The sequence below is a fragment of the Mesoplodon mirus genome (assembly GCF_964341445.2).
Source record: "Mesoplodon mirus genome assembly, chromosome: 4".
Lineage (NCBI taxonomy): Eukaryota > Metazoa > Chordata > Mammalia > Artiodactyla > Ziphiidae > Mesoplodon > Mesoplodon mirus.
The window spans coordinates 178,850,593-178,867,955 of NC_138979.1; the positions used below are offsets into that span (position 1 = coordinate 178,850,593).

The following is a 17,363-nucleotide window of genomic DNA, read 5'->3' on the forward strand; positions in this document are numbered from 1 at the left end:
AAGTCCTTCAGCATCTGCTTAGTCCCATCTTTCCCACATAGTTTCATCGGGAACCTGTTTTGGAGTATTATACTAGTTTCCTGTTGCTGCAGTAACCAATTATGACACACTTAGTGGCTTAAAGCAACACAATTTATTCTCTTACAGTTCTGGAGGTCAGAAGTCCAAACGGGTTCCTGGGCCAACCTCAAGATGTTGGCAGGGTTTGCTTCTGGAGTGCTTTGGCCCACGGCCTCACATCACATTGTTTTTCTCCTCCTGCTTTCCTGATCACATCGCCTCCTCTGACTCTGATCTCCCACCTCTCTCTCTCTCTCTCTCCTCTCTCTCTTTCTCTCTCTCTCTCATAAGGAAGGACCCTTGTGGTTATGTTTAGGACCCACCTGGGAAATCCATAATAGTCCCCCCCCGCCATCATTTCAAGATCCTTAACTCAATCACATCTGCAAATCCCTTTTGTTATATAAGGTCACATTCACAGGTTCTGGGTATTAGGATGTGGATATCTTTGGGGAACTGCTATCCATCCTACAAAAGTAGGTAACAGTGATTCCCTCCTTATAGAACATAGTTTGGGAATCTCTAGACTATGAGATGAAGGACTCTTGCTTATGTCACATGGCACAATGGACAGAAAGCAAAACCTGGACAGAAGGGACCTACTTCCTCCTTGTTAATGCCTCTCCCTATTAGCTGTGTACCTTTGGGCTGATCACCTAACCTCTCTCAGCTTCCGTCTTCTCACGGATTCCATGGGGATGCTGGTGCCCATCATCTAGCGCGTTGCGAGGGCAGGGAGCACAAAGCAAGCACCTGATGCCTGGTAGTGACTGTGCTTATCTCTAGGTTGAGATAAAGTTCAGTATTATACCCTTTGCAGGGTGGTTGTAAGGACTAAAAGAGATAATGGGCCATAACTGGGCCCAGAATCAGGGAGCGAGAAGGGGGACATCTCAGAGGTTGTGGAGCGACCCTGGGTGCTGAGCGTCAGGATCGCTTCCTCTGGGTACCGCCTGGCCCTCTGTTTCCTCCACCAACTCCACACGCGACCGTCACCCACACAACCTCTGGGTCATGGCCACACACTGGATACCCCGGTACTAGGGAGCCCCAGGCATGGGGACCTTGGAAATGAAACAAGGGTTGAGCCAACACCCTAGCACTTGGAAATGTTCTTGAAAGTGTGGGGCTGAGTTTTGAAGCCCCAGTTTCAAGGTAGAAAAGGACAGTCCAAGTGAGCCCACAGAAATCCTGGAGACAGACCTTTGCTTAGCAAAGAGCACTGGCCCTGGAGCCAGCGACCTGGGCATTCAGCCCCACCCTGTCCCTAACTGATGCACATCTCTGAAAAGTTCCGTCATCTCTCTGAGCCTCGGTTCAGTTATGAGTGCAATAAGAGGGGTGGATACAGTGACCCCCTCATCTCAGCCATTGTGAGACCCTCTCAATCCATCTAATTTCCACCAGGATCTGGCGACGGGGAGTCCATGAGTCTAGTAAGCGCACAAGCCTTTGAAGAACTTGGGTCCTCACTCCTCCAGATCTGCAGCAAATTGGCTGCAGGAAACAAAGGGATCAGCCTGGAGGAAGGGAGGAGGTTTGAGAGGCGGTCCCTTTCCCTGTGTCTGGACCAGCCGGCAGCTGGTCACCTGTCCATCCTGGTCTGCCTGGGATGCTCGTGCCATTGCTGGCAGTTGGTGGCTGGTGTAGGGCTTTCGGGGCAATGACGAGACGGCCCTGGTCAGAGTTCAGATGGCTTTGGCTTGGTAGGCCTAGAAGCCCTGCCAGGACAGGACAGGGTGAGGCTGGCTGGGGCGGGGCCAGGGGAGGGGCGGAGTCAGGGCCCCACTGTAGTCGGTGACAGATGCTGGCTCCAGTCCAGCCAGCCTTCTGCTCTTTACCGAGCCCAGCCGACCGTTGCGTCTGCTGTGTGCACGCTCGGCCACTGGACACAGTAAGTACAGGCACAGTGGACGGAGGGCCGTGGGCTCAGGGGCGAGGAATGGACTCTGGAGTCATGGGATTTGGAGGGCTTAGAAACTTTGGAGGTGCCCCAGGGTGAGCAGGACACCGTGGTGGGGAGGGAGCCAGGGCCTCTGGAGCAGAGAAGTGGGGGACACCCCGCCCCTTGCTGTGTCGTCTTGGGGATGACACTAAATCTGGCCGAGCCTCAGCTTCCTCAAGGATAAGATGCAAATGACTGCATCCCTTGCACGGTGTGACTGTGAAGATTAGATAAGTGGTGGTTCTCACCCAAGTATGATTTTCCCCGCCGGGCACATCTGGTATGTGTGGAGGCATTTTTAGTTGTCATAACTGGGGCGCGGGGGTTGCTATTGGCTTCCAGTGAGTAGAGACCAGGGATGCTGCTAAACACCCTGCAATGCACAGGACAGCACCCACCACAAAGAATGATCTGGCTCCAAATGCCAATAGTGCTGAGAAACCCTGAACGGGGACAAAATGTCTGGTACCCAGGACGTGCTCGATAAACCGTAGCTTCTATTGTTTTCTGTGCCTGGAACCTTGGACTTTTAGAAACCAGGAAAAATGTTCAAATATAATCTGTTTCCCTGAGATAAGGCTGCCCTGCCCAGGGGCTGCTACCCAGAGTGGTTGTTAGAGCTCCAGATGCCATTTTGCCGTTCGTTAAATAAACAAAATGTGGATGCGAAGTGAGTGAAATTTTCAGTTTTTCTAAGGATGGGGCTTTTGGCATGAAATGCAACAGTAAAAGGGAAACTGCTCCCCTGGGCCAACAGCCTTACTGACAGATCCAGAAACTGCAGCTTGAAGAATAAAGGGGGCGGGAGGGAACTTCGGGAGGTGATGGATGTGTTCAGGTGGTGATGGTGGTGATGGTTTCACGGGTGTGTACTTCTCTCCAAGCTCATCGAGTTGTCTACATTAAATATGTACAGGTTTAGGGGTGTCAGTCCGGCCTCAATAAAGTGGTTTTTAAAAAGAAAGAAAAAGGAAACTGAAGCTGAGCTATTCAAGGTCAGCTGAGTTATTCAAGGTCAGCTGGCATGTTAGCCCCAGGGCCACGAGGGCTCAGCCCTGGATGCCCAGCCTGGCTCATTCCCACGACTCGGTGGCCAGCGTGTGGTCTAACACCTCTGAACTACAGAGAAGGAGACAGGGTCCATTCATCCATCCACTCATCCATCCACTCATTCATTCATTCACAGGGGTGCCTGAGCATCACCCCTTGACTGAAAGTGTCATGGCGGGACCAGCACAGATGAGGGTCTTCTCTCACAAGCACATGTTCTAGTGGGGGAGAGGCCGGAACAAGAGGGATCAACAGCACACGCATACGTAATTGCACTTCTGTAACTGATGGAGCCATGAGAGAAACAATCAAAGGGGCTGTTATAGAGCATAACCGCGGAGAGGGCGTGGTCATGTGTGGACAAGGTACCGCCAAGAAGTGACAGTCAAGTGGAGGCCTGGACTCAGGCAGAAACTGGTCCTTGTGAGAAAGGTGGAGAAACGGTTCCAGGAGGGAGAGCAGAGTGTGCAAGGGCCCGGGGCTGGGATGGGGCTTCTGTGTTAGGAATTGAAAAAGAAGAAGTGTGCCCTGGGAGATAGAGCTGGGCACGTGAGGCTGGGGACAGCAAGACAGAGCCAGACGGCACGCATCCTCACGGCTTATCGCACAAATCAGAGTTCGGTGTTACCAAGCCAGTAGGCAGCAAGAACGTTCTTAGGTAGGGGAGCGCCTTGACCGTGTCTGTGATTGAAGGCGATTCTTTCAGAGTGTACTTATGTATGTAGGATGGCTCTCAGGCCCAGGAGAAGTGGGGTCCAGGTGAAAGAAAAAAAAAAAAGGCTTCCATTAGGATGGTGGCAGGGAAAATGGGGAGAGGCAGGCAGATTTCGGAGCTACAAACTGGCAAGCCTTGCTGATAGTCTGGAGATGGGGAGGGAGGTTGGGAAAGTCCCCCAGGTCACTGATTCCAGGAAGCTCTGTCCCCTGGTCTTTAGGATCCAGGGGAAGTTGTGATTTTGTCTTTCGCTCTCTGCCTGGGCTCCATATCTTGTATCTATCTCCTTGCGTAATTAGCAGATAGTGGACAGACCCTTCTGAGCTGCACACCTCCCACGGCTGAGTCCAAAGTCTACCTCAGTGGGACTTTGTTGCCTAACATTTGGAATACACGCCAGCAGATTTTGGGTCTGGATGGTGGGGGACCAGGGGAAGGACTGCCCAGGGCCTGCTTACCCCATGCCCACCCTCTGTCGCCGCAAGTCCCTTTGACCTGGGATGCCAGATGAAATTGATCGATCTGCTCTCTTCCCTCTGACATGTGGGAGCATCTCTGCAGACACACTGGCGTCAGGGGCCCAGGAGAGGGTCAGCCAGGCCAGGCTCTGCCGGCACGCTGCGGGGACTGGTGTCCTGAGAGCCAGGCTCACAGAGCCTGGAGCAGACTCTCCACTGGCTCAAAGTTGGCACAAAACTCTGTAAGCTGTATATTTGTACCAGAGGCCCAGGAGTGTAATGGCAAAGACTGGGCTTAGAAACTAGGAAACCTGAAATGAGTACCCCCAGGGCTCCACTTTCTCAGAAGTAACCTCTCTGACCCTCTGTTTCCTCTTCCGTACAATTGTGACAAGGATACCAACTCCATGTTGCTGTGGAGGAGTGTAAATGAGCTAATTCAGGTGAACAGGTTGGGAGAGACCCAGGAATACTCACCAGTAGCCACAGAGGAGAGGGAACAAATGTGTCATTCCTCAGAGCCATGAAAGGGAGCCAAGAGGCAGTGTGTACACCAGTCAGAGGAATCTGGATTTTAACCTGGTTCCATCACTCACTGGCTGGGACAAGCTTTTCCATTTTGCTAAGCCTCAGTTTATTTGGCTGTAAAATGGGGCTAATAACACTTTTGGTAAAGATGAAATGCAGTAATATTTATAGAGTGTCTAACAGGTCCTTAATAAACAGTGGCTTCAATAAGAGGGAGAGAGAGAGAGCTAAATGGAGCAAGGTTTTCTGGGTCCCAAACCTGCAGCCCAGGGGAGCCTGAGGGAAGCTGAGCCTTTGCTCTCTACGGGGACTCATGGGGCGTTCAGAGAAGTGGCTCTGGCCCATCAGATCGCTGGTGTTTCAGGGGGGTCAGGCAGTGGTGGAGCCACAGCACCAGACCTCTAGGTTTTTATGAAGAAACTGAAGCCTGAGAGGGGAAGGGCCTGGCTCAAGGTCACCAGGCTGCAGGGGTGGGAGGATGGGAGACTGGAACTCTCACTCCTGCTCCCCCGCCAGCTGCCCCTGGGCTCCGTCCAAGCAGAAAACTCCTCTGCAGTCTGTAGCTATTCTTTGAAAGTATTTCTTTTAGGGTAATTATCAGCTCGGTGTTAATCTGTGTCTGGGAGCTGGGGGGTTGGTGAGCTGAACTGCTTCTTCAGCAGCATCCTGCTACATGGATGATTCTAACACTCCACACGCTAAAGGACACAGAGATCACACCACCCACCCGTGTCCTTTAAAGACCTCCGTGAAGGCAAGTCTCAAAGTGGGAACAAAAAGGGAGTGTCGGCCTGGGAAGCCTGTTTCTTAATTCTCTGCAGAGGAGGGGCTATCGGTGGTGACCATGGAGGCCAAGAATACAAGATCCGGAGGCTGTGATACAGAGGAGGAGGACCAGGGATCTGGGGGAACTAAATGGTGTGGAGGTTCAGAGCGTGAGTTGTGAGGGTCAGAACTAGGTCTGAACCCTAGTAGCTTTGCCACCACTAGCAAGCAAGGCATCCTCTCTGAGCCTGATGACCCGTCTGTAAAATGGAGCTAGCAATAGAACCTGCCTCCGTGGGCGGGTGTGAGGCTAAAGCAGTTGATATATGTCAAGACAGCACAGCACCCCGCAGTGGCGGGTGCTGGCGATGCACCTGGGCCTCCCACGGGAATGGGGACTGCTCAGGCGCTATATTTGGTTCAGGGTAGCTGGAGGTTCTGCAGACAGAATATTCGAAATGAACTTCCTTTGTGGGCTCAGGTGCAGTTTGGAGGCCAGGGGTGGTGAGCATGACTTGCTTGAGTCTGTCAGTTTCATTCAGACAAAGACGGCCAGGACTGCTGATCCCCAGGCTCCCTGGTGTCCCCCACGCCAGCCACATCTGATGCAGCTCTTTGGGGCTCTTTGAAGTTTGGTTTTGCGTGGGTCTGTGACTCTGTGTCTGTGCTCGCCCTGGGCCTGGGGCATCTGATGACACGGTGTCCACCGGTGGATGCATGCCAAGCAAGAGGTCTCATCAGGGGTCAGTCAGGCCACCGTGGGAATTAGTTGTCCAGCCGCCACCAGGCTGCCACGAGGGTGTGTGTGTGAAAGCATGTACCCCACGGTACAGCTGGGGAAACGGGGGTCTCGGGTGGGGCTCTGGCCAGTCACTGCCACACCGACAACTCACACCTGGACAGCATGTCTGCACCGGGCACTGCTCCAAGCACGTTACATATGTTGATCATTAAAGCCCCAGCCCCTGGTGGAGGTTCTGTCTAGACCTCCATTGTACAGGTGGGGCAGTGGCATGGGTGTAACTGACTTGCACCGCGTCACACGTTGGAGGAAGCAGTGGGACTGAGGCTTGAACCCAAGCTGCTGGGCTGCAGAGTCTGCACTGTTCACAGGGGTGGAAGGAAGGCTTTAGGAGGCCCGGGCACAGGAAGGGTTGGTTTCTGGTTGGAGAGGAGGGGTCTAGGAAGGTGGTCATGGGAGAGACTGTGGGCGGAGGACAAGGCCAGAATGATGGAAGAGCCCCCAGGGCCCACCTGAGAGGCTGTAGACAGACAAAAGGAAGCTGAGGGCCTCCTCACCTGGGGGAGACACAGAAGAAGAGATGCCTGGGGGCTCAAACAACACACATTTATGGTCTCACAGTCCTGGAGGCTGGAAGTCCAAGATCAGCAGGGCTGGTTCCTCCTAGGGCTTCTCTCCTTGGCTTGTATGTGAATGTCTCCTCCTCCCTGTGCCCTCACGTTCCTCACGTGGTCACCCCTCAGTCTGTGTGTGTCTGTGTCCTCGTGTCCTCTTCTTATAAGGACACCAGCCACATTGGATCAGGGCCCACTTGATCTCATTTTAACTTAATGACTTCTTGAAAGGCCCTGTCTCCAATACAGTCACGTTCTGAGGTACAGGGGGTTAGGACTTCAATGAATGGATTTGGGGGACACAATTCAGCCCATCACAGAAGAGAAGGGAAGTTGGGGGGCTCACGTTAAGAGGGCAGAATTTCCTCCAGGGGGGAAGGTGCCTCTGATGAGGGACAAGGGTGGCTTTGAGGGGTCCTGGAGCAGCCCCTGGGGAAGGAGAGGGGGACTGAGGGCATCGTGTGTTCACTGATGAACTACAGGAGGCTGGCACGCTAGCCACCGCGCCATGGAGCAGATGCTCCAAATGAACAGGGACGAATCCAGCAGTGTGGCAGGGGCCACGGCGGGTAGTTGCCCTGAGCTCATAGAAGGACGTGAGGTCTTGCAAAGGCTACACCCAAGGAAAGGAAGTGAGGGTTAGGAGCCATGTATGGAAACAGGCTGCCAGGTTCCGGTAACCTCAGAGACGCTAAGCCGGCAGAACACGGGAGAACCCTCCGCCCCACGGCCCATCACCCTGTGACTGTACCTCGATGTGGGTGAGGGAGGCTTCTCGCCTTGGTGACCAGTCCCCACCTGAGATCTCGCCCCTCCGCCTGGTCCTTGCTCTCCCCACCCACCGATGCCCATGTCCTCAAGTCTCTGTGCTGCACTCCCTCCCGCGCTACCTTAAACCCTCGCTCGCAGCCTCTCCGAGTCATCATCGCCCTTTGAGGCTGCTGGTTGATGGTGCCGCCCCCCAAGAACGTCAGCCTTGCTTGTGATCTTCCCATCCTCCCTCTGAGGTCACCTTCCCACCCTCCCTTTCAGGCCTGGGCAGCCACGATGCGGCTCTGCTTACTCCTGTGCCTGGTGCTCCTGAGCCCGCCGATGGCCGCCCTGCACCGCCCCCAGAAGAAGAGAGTTCAGGAGCTGCCGCCCGCAGTTGCCACGGTGGCCCCCGGCAGCCGGGACTTTGTCTTCGACCTCTACAGGGCCTTGGCCGCAGCTGCCCCCGACCAGAACATCTTCTTCTCCCCGCTGAGCATCTCCGTGAGCCTGGCCATGCTCTCCCTGGGGGCGCGGTGCAACACGAAGGCGCAGGTCCTGGCGGGCCTGGGCCTCAGCCCCCAGGAGGGCCAAGAGGAGGAGCTCCACAGCGCCTCCCAGCGGCTGCTGCGGGAGCTCGAGCGGCCCAGAGACAGCCTCCAGCTGAGCCTCGGCAACGCCCTGTTCGCCAAGCCCGGGGTGCCCATCGAGGCGGCCTTCCTGGGCGCCATGAGGACGCTGTACCTGGCAGACACTTTCCCCACCGACTTTGGGGACCCTGAAGGGGCCCAGAAGCAGATCAATGATTACGTGTCAAAGCAAACGAAGGGCAAGATTGTGGACTTGGTTAAGGGCCTGGATGGCAACGAGGTCATGGTCATAGTGAATTACATTTTCTTTAAAGGTAAGGCCCTGAACTTTCTCTTCTAAGATGCTTTTGTCAAAAAACAAAAAAAAACAAAACAACCAATTCCCGCACACGTGAAAGAGTGGGAGTGGATTTATTCTTTTCTGATCCTGTTGATAGAGTGAAGCCAACAGCAGCTGGGTGAGACTGCATAAGGTGGAGTGAAAGACCCCAGATGCTGTTTCCTCCACTGGGGAACAGCTGGTTCCTGTTTGTGCCCCTGGGGGCACTTAAAGCAACAGTTTCCACACAGGCTCTGAAGCACGAGTTTGTCGAGGCCACAATGCCAAAGAAACTGACAGCATGGCTACTCAGGGCAGGATTGTGGGCCTTAGAAGGGCCTTAGAGGGCATTCCCCCAGATACTTCCTGGTACCCATATCCTCCTAGGGGCTGTTTCCTCAGCCGAGAAATCCTGGAACAAGAGCCTGTTCCCCTGAACAGTCCTCTCTCCCCTCCCCAAGAGCTGACCTCCGCATCTTTATCTCCCTGGCATTTCTTGTAAATATACCTACTCATCTCAGCTTGTACACCTGCTTCTCCTTCTAGATACTGAGCCCCTGAGCACCCTGCACGGGGCCTGCTGAGGATGGGGGAGGGGCAGGGAGGGAAGAGGAAAGAGGAAAATAGTTAAACTGTTAACCAAGCCCCCCTCTTCCCGTGGTCACAGATGGTGAGTATCAGGCTCGGACTCTAAGATTACTTGTCCCCTGGTCTAGGGCTAGGCTGCAGAGGACAGCTGTGAAATAATCTAAGTGGGGCATGCGGGCGGGATCTATATTTGATAACTAGTAAGAAAATGGAAACAATTACTTGTCCCACTTTGAACAAAACGTCCCAAGCAGACAAAGCAAGAAGCATAATCACAGACTTCCCAGCAGGAAAAGTCCTGTTTTTGCAGGAACCTTACCAACCTTTCTCCCAAACCCAGATTGAGATCCAATATTGGGAAAAGAGTGAAAAAGAGAATAACCCACCCAGATATAGTGTAGCTTTGTCAGCCATACATATTCGTTACCCTCTTCACTGGGATGTTTGACCTTGAGTAGCAACATCAGAGATTCAGACAAAGAACATTAGGGGTGAAGGGTCTCTGAAGACACGAAAACCAACCTCCTTGTTTTGCAAATGTGGAAATAAAGCCCCACAAAAAGTTCAAGCCTGTCCCCCGAATTAGGAAGGGGCTTGTCTTTATATTCAAGAGGTTTGGCAGTCACTTCCGCCAGTAAGACTGCTCCAAAGAGGATGCTGTCTGTTTGGTAGGTTTACTGTCTGCACACTTTTCATTGGCAGCTGAGAATGTTTAATTCCTTTTCCATTTTAATCTTTAGCTAAGTGGGAGACAAGCTTCAACCGCCAAAGCACCCACGAGCAGGACTTCCATGTGACCTCGGAGACGGTGGTGCGGGTACCCATGATGAACCGAGTGGACCAGTTTTACTACCTCCTGGACCGAAACCTCTCCTGCAGGGTGGTCGGGGTCCCCTACCAAGGGAACGCCACCGCCTTCTTCATTCTCCCCCGCGAGGGCGGGATGGGGCAGCTGGAAAATGGCCTAAAAGAGAAAACACTGAGGAAGTGGCTCAAGATATCCATGAAGAGGTATTCTTCCCACTATTCCAGGGCCGGCCTGCTGCTGCACACCTTCAGGGCCACACGGCAATGGTGGGAGGACTCACCTGGCCTGGGAGCCGCCTCCCAGCCCAGAGGCATCATGTGAAGTCCCAGCCCCCTGGCCTGACCCAGCTAGAGGGAGCAGGGCTGGAAGCTGGGTTTTCTGGCGGGGCCATCAGAGTGGGCAGTGACCTCTGGGGACAGCCCAGGTCCAAGTCCAGAGTAGGATGGGTTCCATTGTAGGCAACGGGCTGGAGGAGCATTATGAAACCAAGAGGAGATGGCAGGAATACGAGCTCAGTAGCCAGTGCCCTGGGAGGGTCCAAGAAAGGTCTTCTCTTTCCAGGCAGCTTGAGCTTTACTTACCCAAGTTCTCCATTGAGGGCTCCTATCAGCTGGAGAAAGTCCTCCCCAAGCTGGGGATCAGAGATGTCTTCACCTCCCATGCTGACCTGACCGGCATCTCCAACCATTCCAGCATCCAGGTGTCTGAGGTGAGCCCAGAAGCTCCTGAGCACCTGCTTTCAGAAATTCCTATCCTATCCTATCTTATCCTATCCTATCCTATCTTATCCTATCCTATCCTATCCTATCCTATCCTATCCTATCCTATCCTATCCCATCCTATTCCATCCCATTCCTCATTCCAAATCCTTTCTCTCTCTCTCTCCTCTTTTCCCTCAGGAAGCAAAGGTTTCACTTTGCATCTTGTCCTCTGAACAATGGGAAACCCTATCCAGCACCGTGCCTTGGGGGAAGGTATCTTGTCTGAAGCAATCAAAACTAAAAATTGGATGCCAGCTCCTTCACTCACCAGCTGTGTGACCTCCAGCAATTACTTGACCTCTCTGAGCCTCCTTTCTCTCTATAAACTTGGAGAGTCACACCCTTGCTGCTAGATGATTTGAGAATTCAATGAAAGACACTCATGCAAAAAAAAAAAAAAAAAAAAAAAAAGACACGCATGCGCTCACCTGTAAGCCGTGGTACGCAGTAGTTGATCAATCACATCATCTCCTATCTGCTTCATGGCTCAGGAGCACAGAAACGTTGACAGTGATGCTGCGGGCAGAAGCTTGTCCGTTTCCCCCTGATGGCATCTCCCAGCCCCTGGTGGCTCGGTGACGCCTGATGTCTCCCCTGCAGATGGTGCACAAAGCCATGGTGGAGGTGGACGAGTCGGGAACCCAAGCGGCTGCAGCCACGGGGACGATCTTCATGTTCAGATCTGCCCGGATGAGCTCTCAAAGGATAGTATTCAACAGGCCCTTTCTGATGCTCATTGTGGAGAACAGCAAACACATCCTTTTCCTCGGCAAAGTGACTCGCCCTTGAGATGGGGATTTCTCCTGAAAGGCACGGGCTTCCATAGTGGAAGATGAGGGTGCACTATGGCCATGCATCTGCTGGTAGCTGGTGATATACACAGGTTTAATTGACTAATGAGGCTTCCACAAATAATAATAATAACAATAACATTGAAATACTGATGATTGCTTCTTTTCACATGATTGCAAGACGGGTGCTTTGGAGGACATTTGGTTTTGCTCTCACCTTTCATCAATGGAGATTAGCACTGAGATCCAGAGAGGCCACACAGCATGCTAGTGGCAGAGAGAAGCTCAGAATCCAATCCAGGAGGATTGTTCCAGTAGATATTTCCACCAGGAAGCATATTCCCAAGCCTAGTTCCCCACCTGTCTGCAATACCAGCTACCAGTTTGCCATGGTTTGGAAAGGACACTGGAATGGGAGCATGAAGTGGGGTTTCTGTCCCAGCTGTGTGACGTTGGGTAACACTGTCTGGACTTCGGTATCCCCACGTATGTGATGAAGGGTCAGGTCAAGGACTGGAGGATCCTTGAAATCATATAAAAAGTGTAGAATGTTCCCCACAAATCAGTTGATTTCAGTGCATCCAAGTGCCACCCATCTTTTAAGGAAAGCAGGTGGATGGCAGGGTGGACACGGCCATCCCAGGTTTGTACCGTCCTGTGGGTACATTTACAACCTCATGGGCTTGGCTGGGGGTGGGAGAATGGAGGCCTGTTGCCAATACTAGAGTATCAGTTGAAGACCCTGATGACTAACTGTGGGTTTTAGTGTCAGCAATAACAATAAAGCATTTTGCAAACACTGGGTGTCATTGGCCTTCTGGAAGTAGCTCTGGGAACAGCAATATTAATAGCTTATATTCCAGAACTGATGCTAGGTGCTTAATCTGGATGGTTTCATTTACCCCTCACAATATCCTGTACCAAGCAGGCACTCCTATTATCCCCACTTTACAGGTAGGGAAGGTGAGGCTTGTAGAGAACAGGTAATATACCCGGTCACACAGCTCCTTGGTGGTGGAGGCAGGATTTGACCCCAGGAGTGTGGCCCCTGGACCACCCTCTCAGCCCTGGGCTCTGCCACAGAGGAGACATGAGCCAGAAACAGAAGCCCAGGTCAAGTGCATCAGGGCACCAGCTCCCTTGTCATCCAGGTAGGATCACTCTCCTCCTTCACAAAACCCACCATGCTTCCTTGTCTATCAAATAAAGGGGATTGGACACTTTCAACAATCAATGAATGAATGAGTGAATGAGTCCTTCACTCAGTCTCAGACTTTCCCCTAATTAGCTGCCCCCAAGTCTGACCCCGGAGTGCCTGTCGCCCCACCTTACATGCCCAAAGCTTGCTTTCCATGAGCCTGCGCCCAGCACTCTGACTCCAGAGACTGGACAGTGTGGGTGCCCCTTAGAACTAACAGGGTCAGAACCCCAAGCTTTGACCATCCCTTAAAGTACTGAGCACCTACTATGTGCCAGCTGTGGGGACACTTTGCATCTGTGATGTCATTAATCCTTCAACAACCCTGTAAGGTCTATCTCAGCATCCTCATTTCACAGAGGGCAACATAAGTGCTTGCCCAGAGCCCCCCTGCTGGTGACAGTGTAAGGCCCAGGCTCGGGGACCCAGATGGCACAGGTGTCGGCCGGTGGCAGGGTAGATGGCTACAACCAGAGCCAGACGGCTTGTCTGCGTTTTTGCTTTGGGCTTGGGAACCTCTGGAGGATGGGGCCTCCTCATGGAGCCAGACCCACTCCTGTGTGCCTTTTCCTTTCGCAACACCTGGTTTTTTTGGCAAATATTTTTCTCAGAGTCTACTCAGCCAGTCCAAGGTCAGGGGGGGGTCCTGGCTGTGCCATGTGTGTAAGGCCAAGGTCCAGCGCTGTCTAAAGTTCACTCAGCAAACAGTCACAAAACAGCTCCCGTGTGGGGATCGGGCCGGGCTCAGGGCGGCCAATTTGGGGTGTCATGGAAGGAAGCTCCGAGCTGGGAGTCACAGCAGGTCATGTAAGTCAACTGTCACACGATCCTGGGCTGAACAAACTGATAGAGCAACTCAGAGACAGGGAAAGAGAGTTAACTTCTGAGGGCTCAGGGAAGGTTTTGCTGAAGAAGTGACACTGAGCTGATCTTGAAAAGCATGTAGGGCTTCACAGACAGCAGACTTGGGAACAGAGCTGAAGGGAACAGCTGGAGAGAGCATGAGGCTGAGTGAGCTGCAGTGTGGATGGGAAATTGTGGAGACTTCAGCCTGGACCAGGGCCAGGAGTGGGAAGGAGAGCAAGGAGGAAAGAGGGGACAGTGTTTGCGGTCCAGCGACAGGGACTCTGAACACGAGGCCCAGGTTTTGTCTCTTCTCTCTCCTCCTGATTTCAGGGTAGTTTGGCCATCCACGCCCCACCTAAATCATTCCCTGGACCTCTTCCTGCCCCTCACTCTCCTATCTGTGCATACCATAGATGCTTCACTCATCCCCCTAGGGGGCGCTCACACCCCTCCACACCTGCTTCTCCATCAGCCCCACCTGCCCCACCCTGGGATAGACCTCATTCATCAGGTGAGATAAAGTACCAGGTCTGTCAGAGCCCGCATTATAGGCATGGCTGTCCCCCTCAGGATCCCCTTTCTTAGCCGGCGTATTCATTTACTAGGGCTGCCATAACAAAGTCCCACAGACGGAGTGGCTTAGCATAAATGTATTATCTTACAGTCCTGGAGGCTGGAAGTCTGAGATCAAGGTGTCATCAGGGCTGGTTCCTCCTGAGGGCTCTCTTTTGTGTTTGTAGACGACCGTCTTCTCTCTGTGTCCTCACATGGGCTTCCCTGTGTGTGTGTATGTCTGTGTCCAGATCTTCTCATCTCCCAATCTCCACCAGTCATATTGGATTGGGGTCCTCCCTAATTTTAAGTTAATCATCTCTTTAAAGATGCCATCTCCAAATCCAGTCATGTTCTGAGGTACTGGGGGTTAGGACTTCAACATATGAATTTGGGGGGACACAATTCAACCCATAGCAGTCACCCCACCTTTGAGTTTCTTGGCAGCTGTTACCAAGTTCATTCGTGTTCTTAGGAACCCACTTTCATTTCCCTCTCTGACCACGTGCACTCTGAGGTCCTCCCCGTGTGGACTCCACTGCTGCCAGAAAGTGGAGGAACAGAGCTAGGGCCCAGAACTCCTTCCCCCACCTCTCCCTGCAGAAACCCATACCAAAAAGAATGAACTTGGTCTCCAGAGGAAGCACTTCATGCCCCATTAAACAGCCTTGCCCAGACTACACTTATTTATTTAGCTCTTTCATCCAAAGGCCATTACTCATGGGGTGCCTACAGGGAATCAGGCAAGGAGCTAGTAAAAGGGTGTAATGGTGAGCCCATCAGATGCAGGCTTAGGCAATAACCAGGTACACAAACAAACAAGCAGAATTACAAACTGTGATGAGGGTAATTCTTTTGTCCACAGATGTTTATTGAATATCCCCTGGCACTGCTCCAGGTGCTGGAGATAAATGAAGAAAACAACAAAGATCTCTGCTCTGGAGGAAATATATTCTAGTATGGAGTGACAATAACAAAAAAAAAATAACAAAGAATAAAAAAGAAAAGTAAAATACATCTCATGTCAGTTGATGGCAAATGCTATGGAGTGTGAGTTTGACAATTAGAGCAGGAAGTAAAGAATAGTAGTGCTAGGTGGAGAGACCTGACATCCACGACCTTGGGTGAAGTACCTTGACTGTGTGGTCAAGGTCAACTTCACCAGTGGTATGTTGTGTTATCATCTTGTTTCTTCTGATATGGGGTGATGAGAAGGGAGCATTGCCTCTGTGGGATCTTCCCCCAAACACATAACCTCACTCTGATCATGAGAAAACAGCATACAGACCCCAACTGAGGGACATTCAACAAAATACCTGACCGGCAGTACTCTTCAAAAGTGCCAAGATTATGCAAAACAAGGAAAGCCTGATGCTATGAGCTGAAGGTTTGTGTTCCCTCAAAATTCACATGTTGAAATCCTCACCCCCAATGTGATGGTATTAGAAGGTGGTGTCATGGAGAGGTGACGAGGTCATGAGGATGGAGCCTTCATGAACGGGATTAGTGCCTTTAAAAGAGATCCCAGATGGGCTTCCCTGGCGGTGCAGTGGTTGAAAGTCCGCCTGCCGATGCAGGGGACATGGGTTCGTGCCCCGGTCCGGGAAGATCCCACATGCCGTGGAGCGGCTGGGCCCGTGAGCCATGGCCGCTGAGCCTGTGCGTCTGGAGCCTGTGCTCCACAACGGGAGAGGCCACAACGGTGAGAGGCCTGCGTACTGCAAAAAAAAAAACCAAAGAGACCCCAGAGGTGAGGGTTGTGGTGTGATGAATTGGGAGATTGGGATTGACATGTATACACTGATGTGTATAAAATGGATGACTAATAAGGAAAAAAATTAAAACAAACAAAAAAAGAGACCCCAGAGCTCTCTCTCACCCCTTCCCATGTGCGGACACAAGCAGAAGAGAGCCCTCACCTGGCCATGCTGGTTTCCGGATCTCCAGCCTGGATGTCCAGCCTTCAAAACTGTAAAGAGTAGATTTCCACCATGTACAAGCCACTCAGCCTGTGGTATTTTGTTATGGCAGTCAGGACAAATTAAGACTCCTGAGAAACTGTCACAGGCCAGGTAAAACTAAGGAGACCTGGAAAGTAAGTGTAATGTGGTTTCTTGGATGGGATCCTGGAGAAGAAAAGGGACATTAGTGGAAAAAGTGAAATCCAAATGAGTCTATACAGTAAAAAGTTTCACTCCTTAGTTTTCAGAAATATACCATGGCTATGTAAGATGGTTATGTCACAGGAGCTCTCTGCACTGTCATTACAACTTTTCTGTATATCTAAAATTGTTTCAAACTAGAAAGTTGACTTTTTTAGTGAAACGTTAAAAAAAAAAAAAAGTAGGGAAGAGAATAGGTGTGGGGTTAGGGTTGTGAAGGCAGAAGCAGGAGACCAGTTAAGGAGGAGAACAGGGCGCTAAGAGAGATAGTTAAGGACTTTCTACAGCTGGGGCTCCAGAGGGAGCTCTGGGGTGGTGGCACTGAAGCCAAGAGCTGAGGGACAAGCAGGAGTGAACGGAACGAACGTTACTTGTGCACAACGTGAGTGAAGAAGACCCAGAGGTGGGAGAGTGTGTCCTGTTCACGGAACTGATGGGACACGGGTGGCTGGAGCCTGGGAGGCTCGCTCTTCACCAGCACCTGTTAGGCTGTGCAGGGTGCTGGGGGTGGGGGAGGCACTCCTAACACTGGGTAGCACTTGGATGCCACCTACAGCATGCCTGGCACTCTTCTAGGCCCTCTGCATATATCGTCTCAGTTAATGAAGAGGCAGAGAGGCACCTGTGTAAGGGTTTGGGATGGCAAGTGGGTGACGTCAGTGACCTTCTCCTGTTTCCTAGAGAGCTGCACCCCGAAGTGGACTATCTGCCACCTATCCCCAAGGAATGAGGTGAGAACGAGGTGACCCCGAAGTGGCAACATCTACAGACACAAAAATGCTTTGGCCACTTGGGAGAATCCAGTACGAGAGACCACATGCCATTCCTGATGGTGATTTTCTGTGAAGACGCAGAGAAGAGATAATGAAATGCTCCTACATGCCCGCTTTGTTAACTCGCCCACATGTGCACACGTGGGCGCACACAGCCTTCTGGAGATGGGTGGCTTCTCAGCAGCTACTATAGCTGCAGCCTCTGGTTGTACCAGGAGCTGAGCATTCATTGTGTACCTGGGCAGGGCGGGGTGGGAGAGATGGTGCTCAGAGTCTTCCCCTCTCTGGGCCCCTGCTTCTCCATCAGTCTCCCAGAGAGGCTGCTAGGAACCATTCGTGGCTTTGATC

At 52.2% G+C, this 17,363-nt stretch overlaps 1 protein-coding gene across 1 annotated transcript; it reads left to right on the forward strand.

Moving 5' to 3' along the window:
* Positions 1-1,873: 1,873 nt before the first annotated feature.
* SERPINA5 (serpin family A member 5) lies at positions 1,874-12,308 on the forward strand. The gene is made up of 5 exons (XM_082619535.1): positions 1,874-1,954; positions 7,910-8,531; positions 9,865-10,135; positions 10,494-10,641; positions 11,294-12,308. The coding sequence occupies exons 2-5, from the start codon at positions 7,925-7,927 to the stop codon at positions 11,480-11,482; spliced, it is 1,215 nt and encodes a 404-aa protein (XP_082475661.1). The 5' UTR covers positions 1,874-1,954; positions 7,910-7,924; the 3' UTR covers positions 11,483-12,308.
* Positions 12,309-17,363: the final 5,055 nt, after the last annotated feature.

What these genes read in the sequence shown, in the direction of transcription:
- SERPINA5 (XM_082619535.1), top strand. Translation starts at nt 7,925, where the DNA reads ATGCGGCTCTGCTTACTCCTGTGCCTGGTGCTCCTGAGCCCGCCGATG. An exon ending in GAATTACATTTTCTTTAAAG is followed by an intron (nt 8,532 to 9,864) that starts GTAAGGCCCTGA and finishes TTTAATCTTTAG; the next exon opens with CTAAGTGGGAGACAAGCTTC. An exon ending in CTCAAGATATCCATGAAGAG is followed by an intron (nt 10,136 to 10,493) that starts GTATTCTTCCCA and finishes TTCTCTTTCCAG; the next exon opens with GCAGCTTGAGCTTTACTTAC.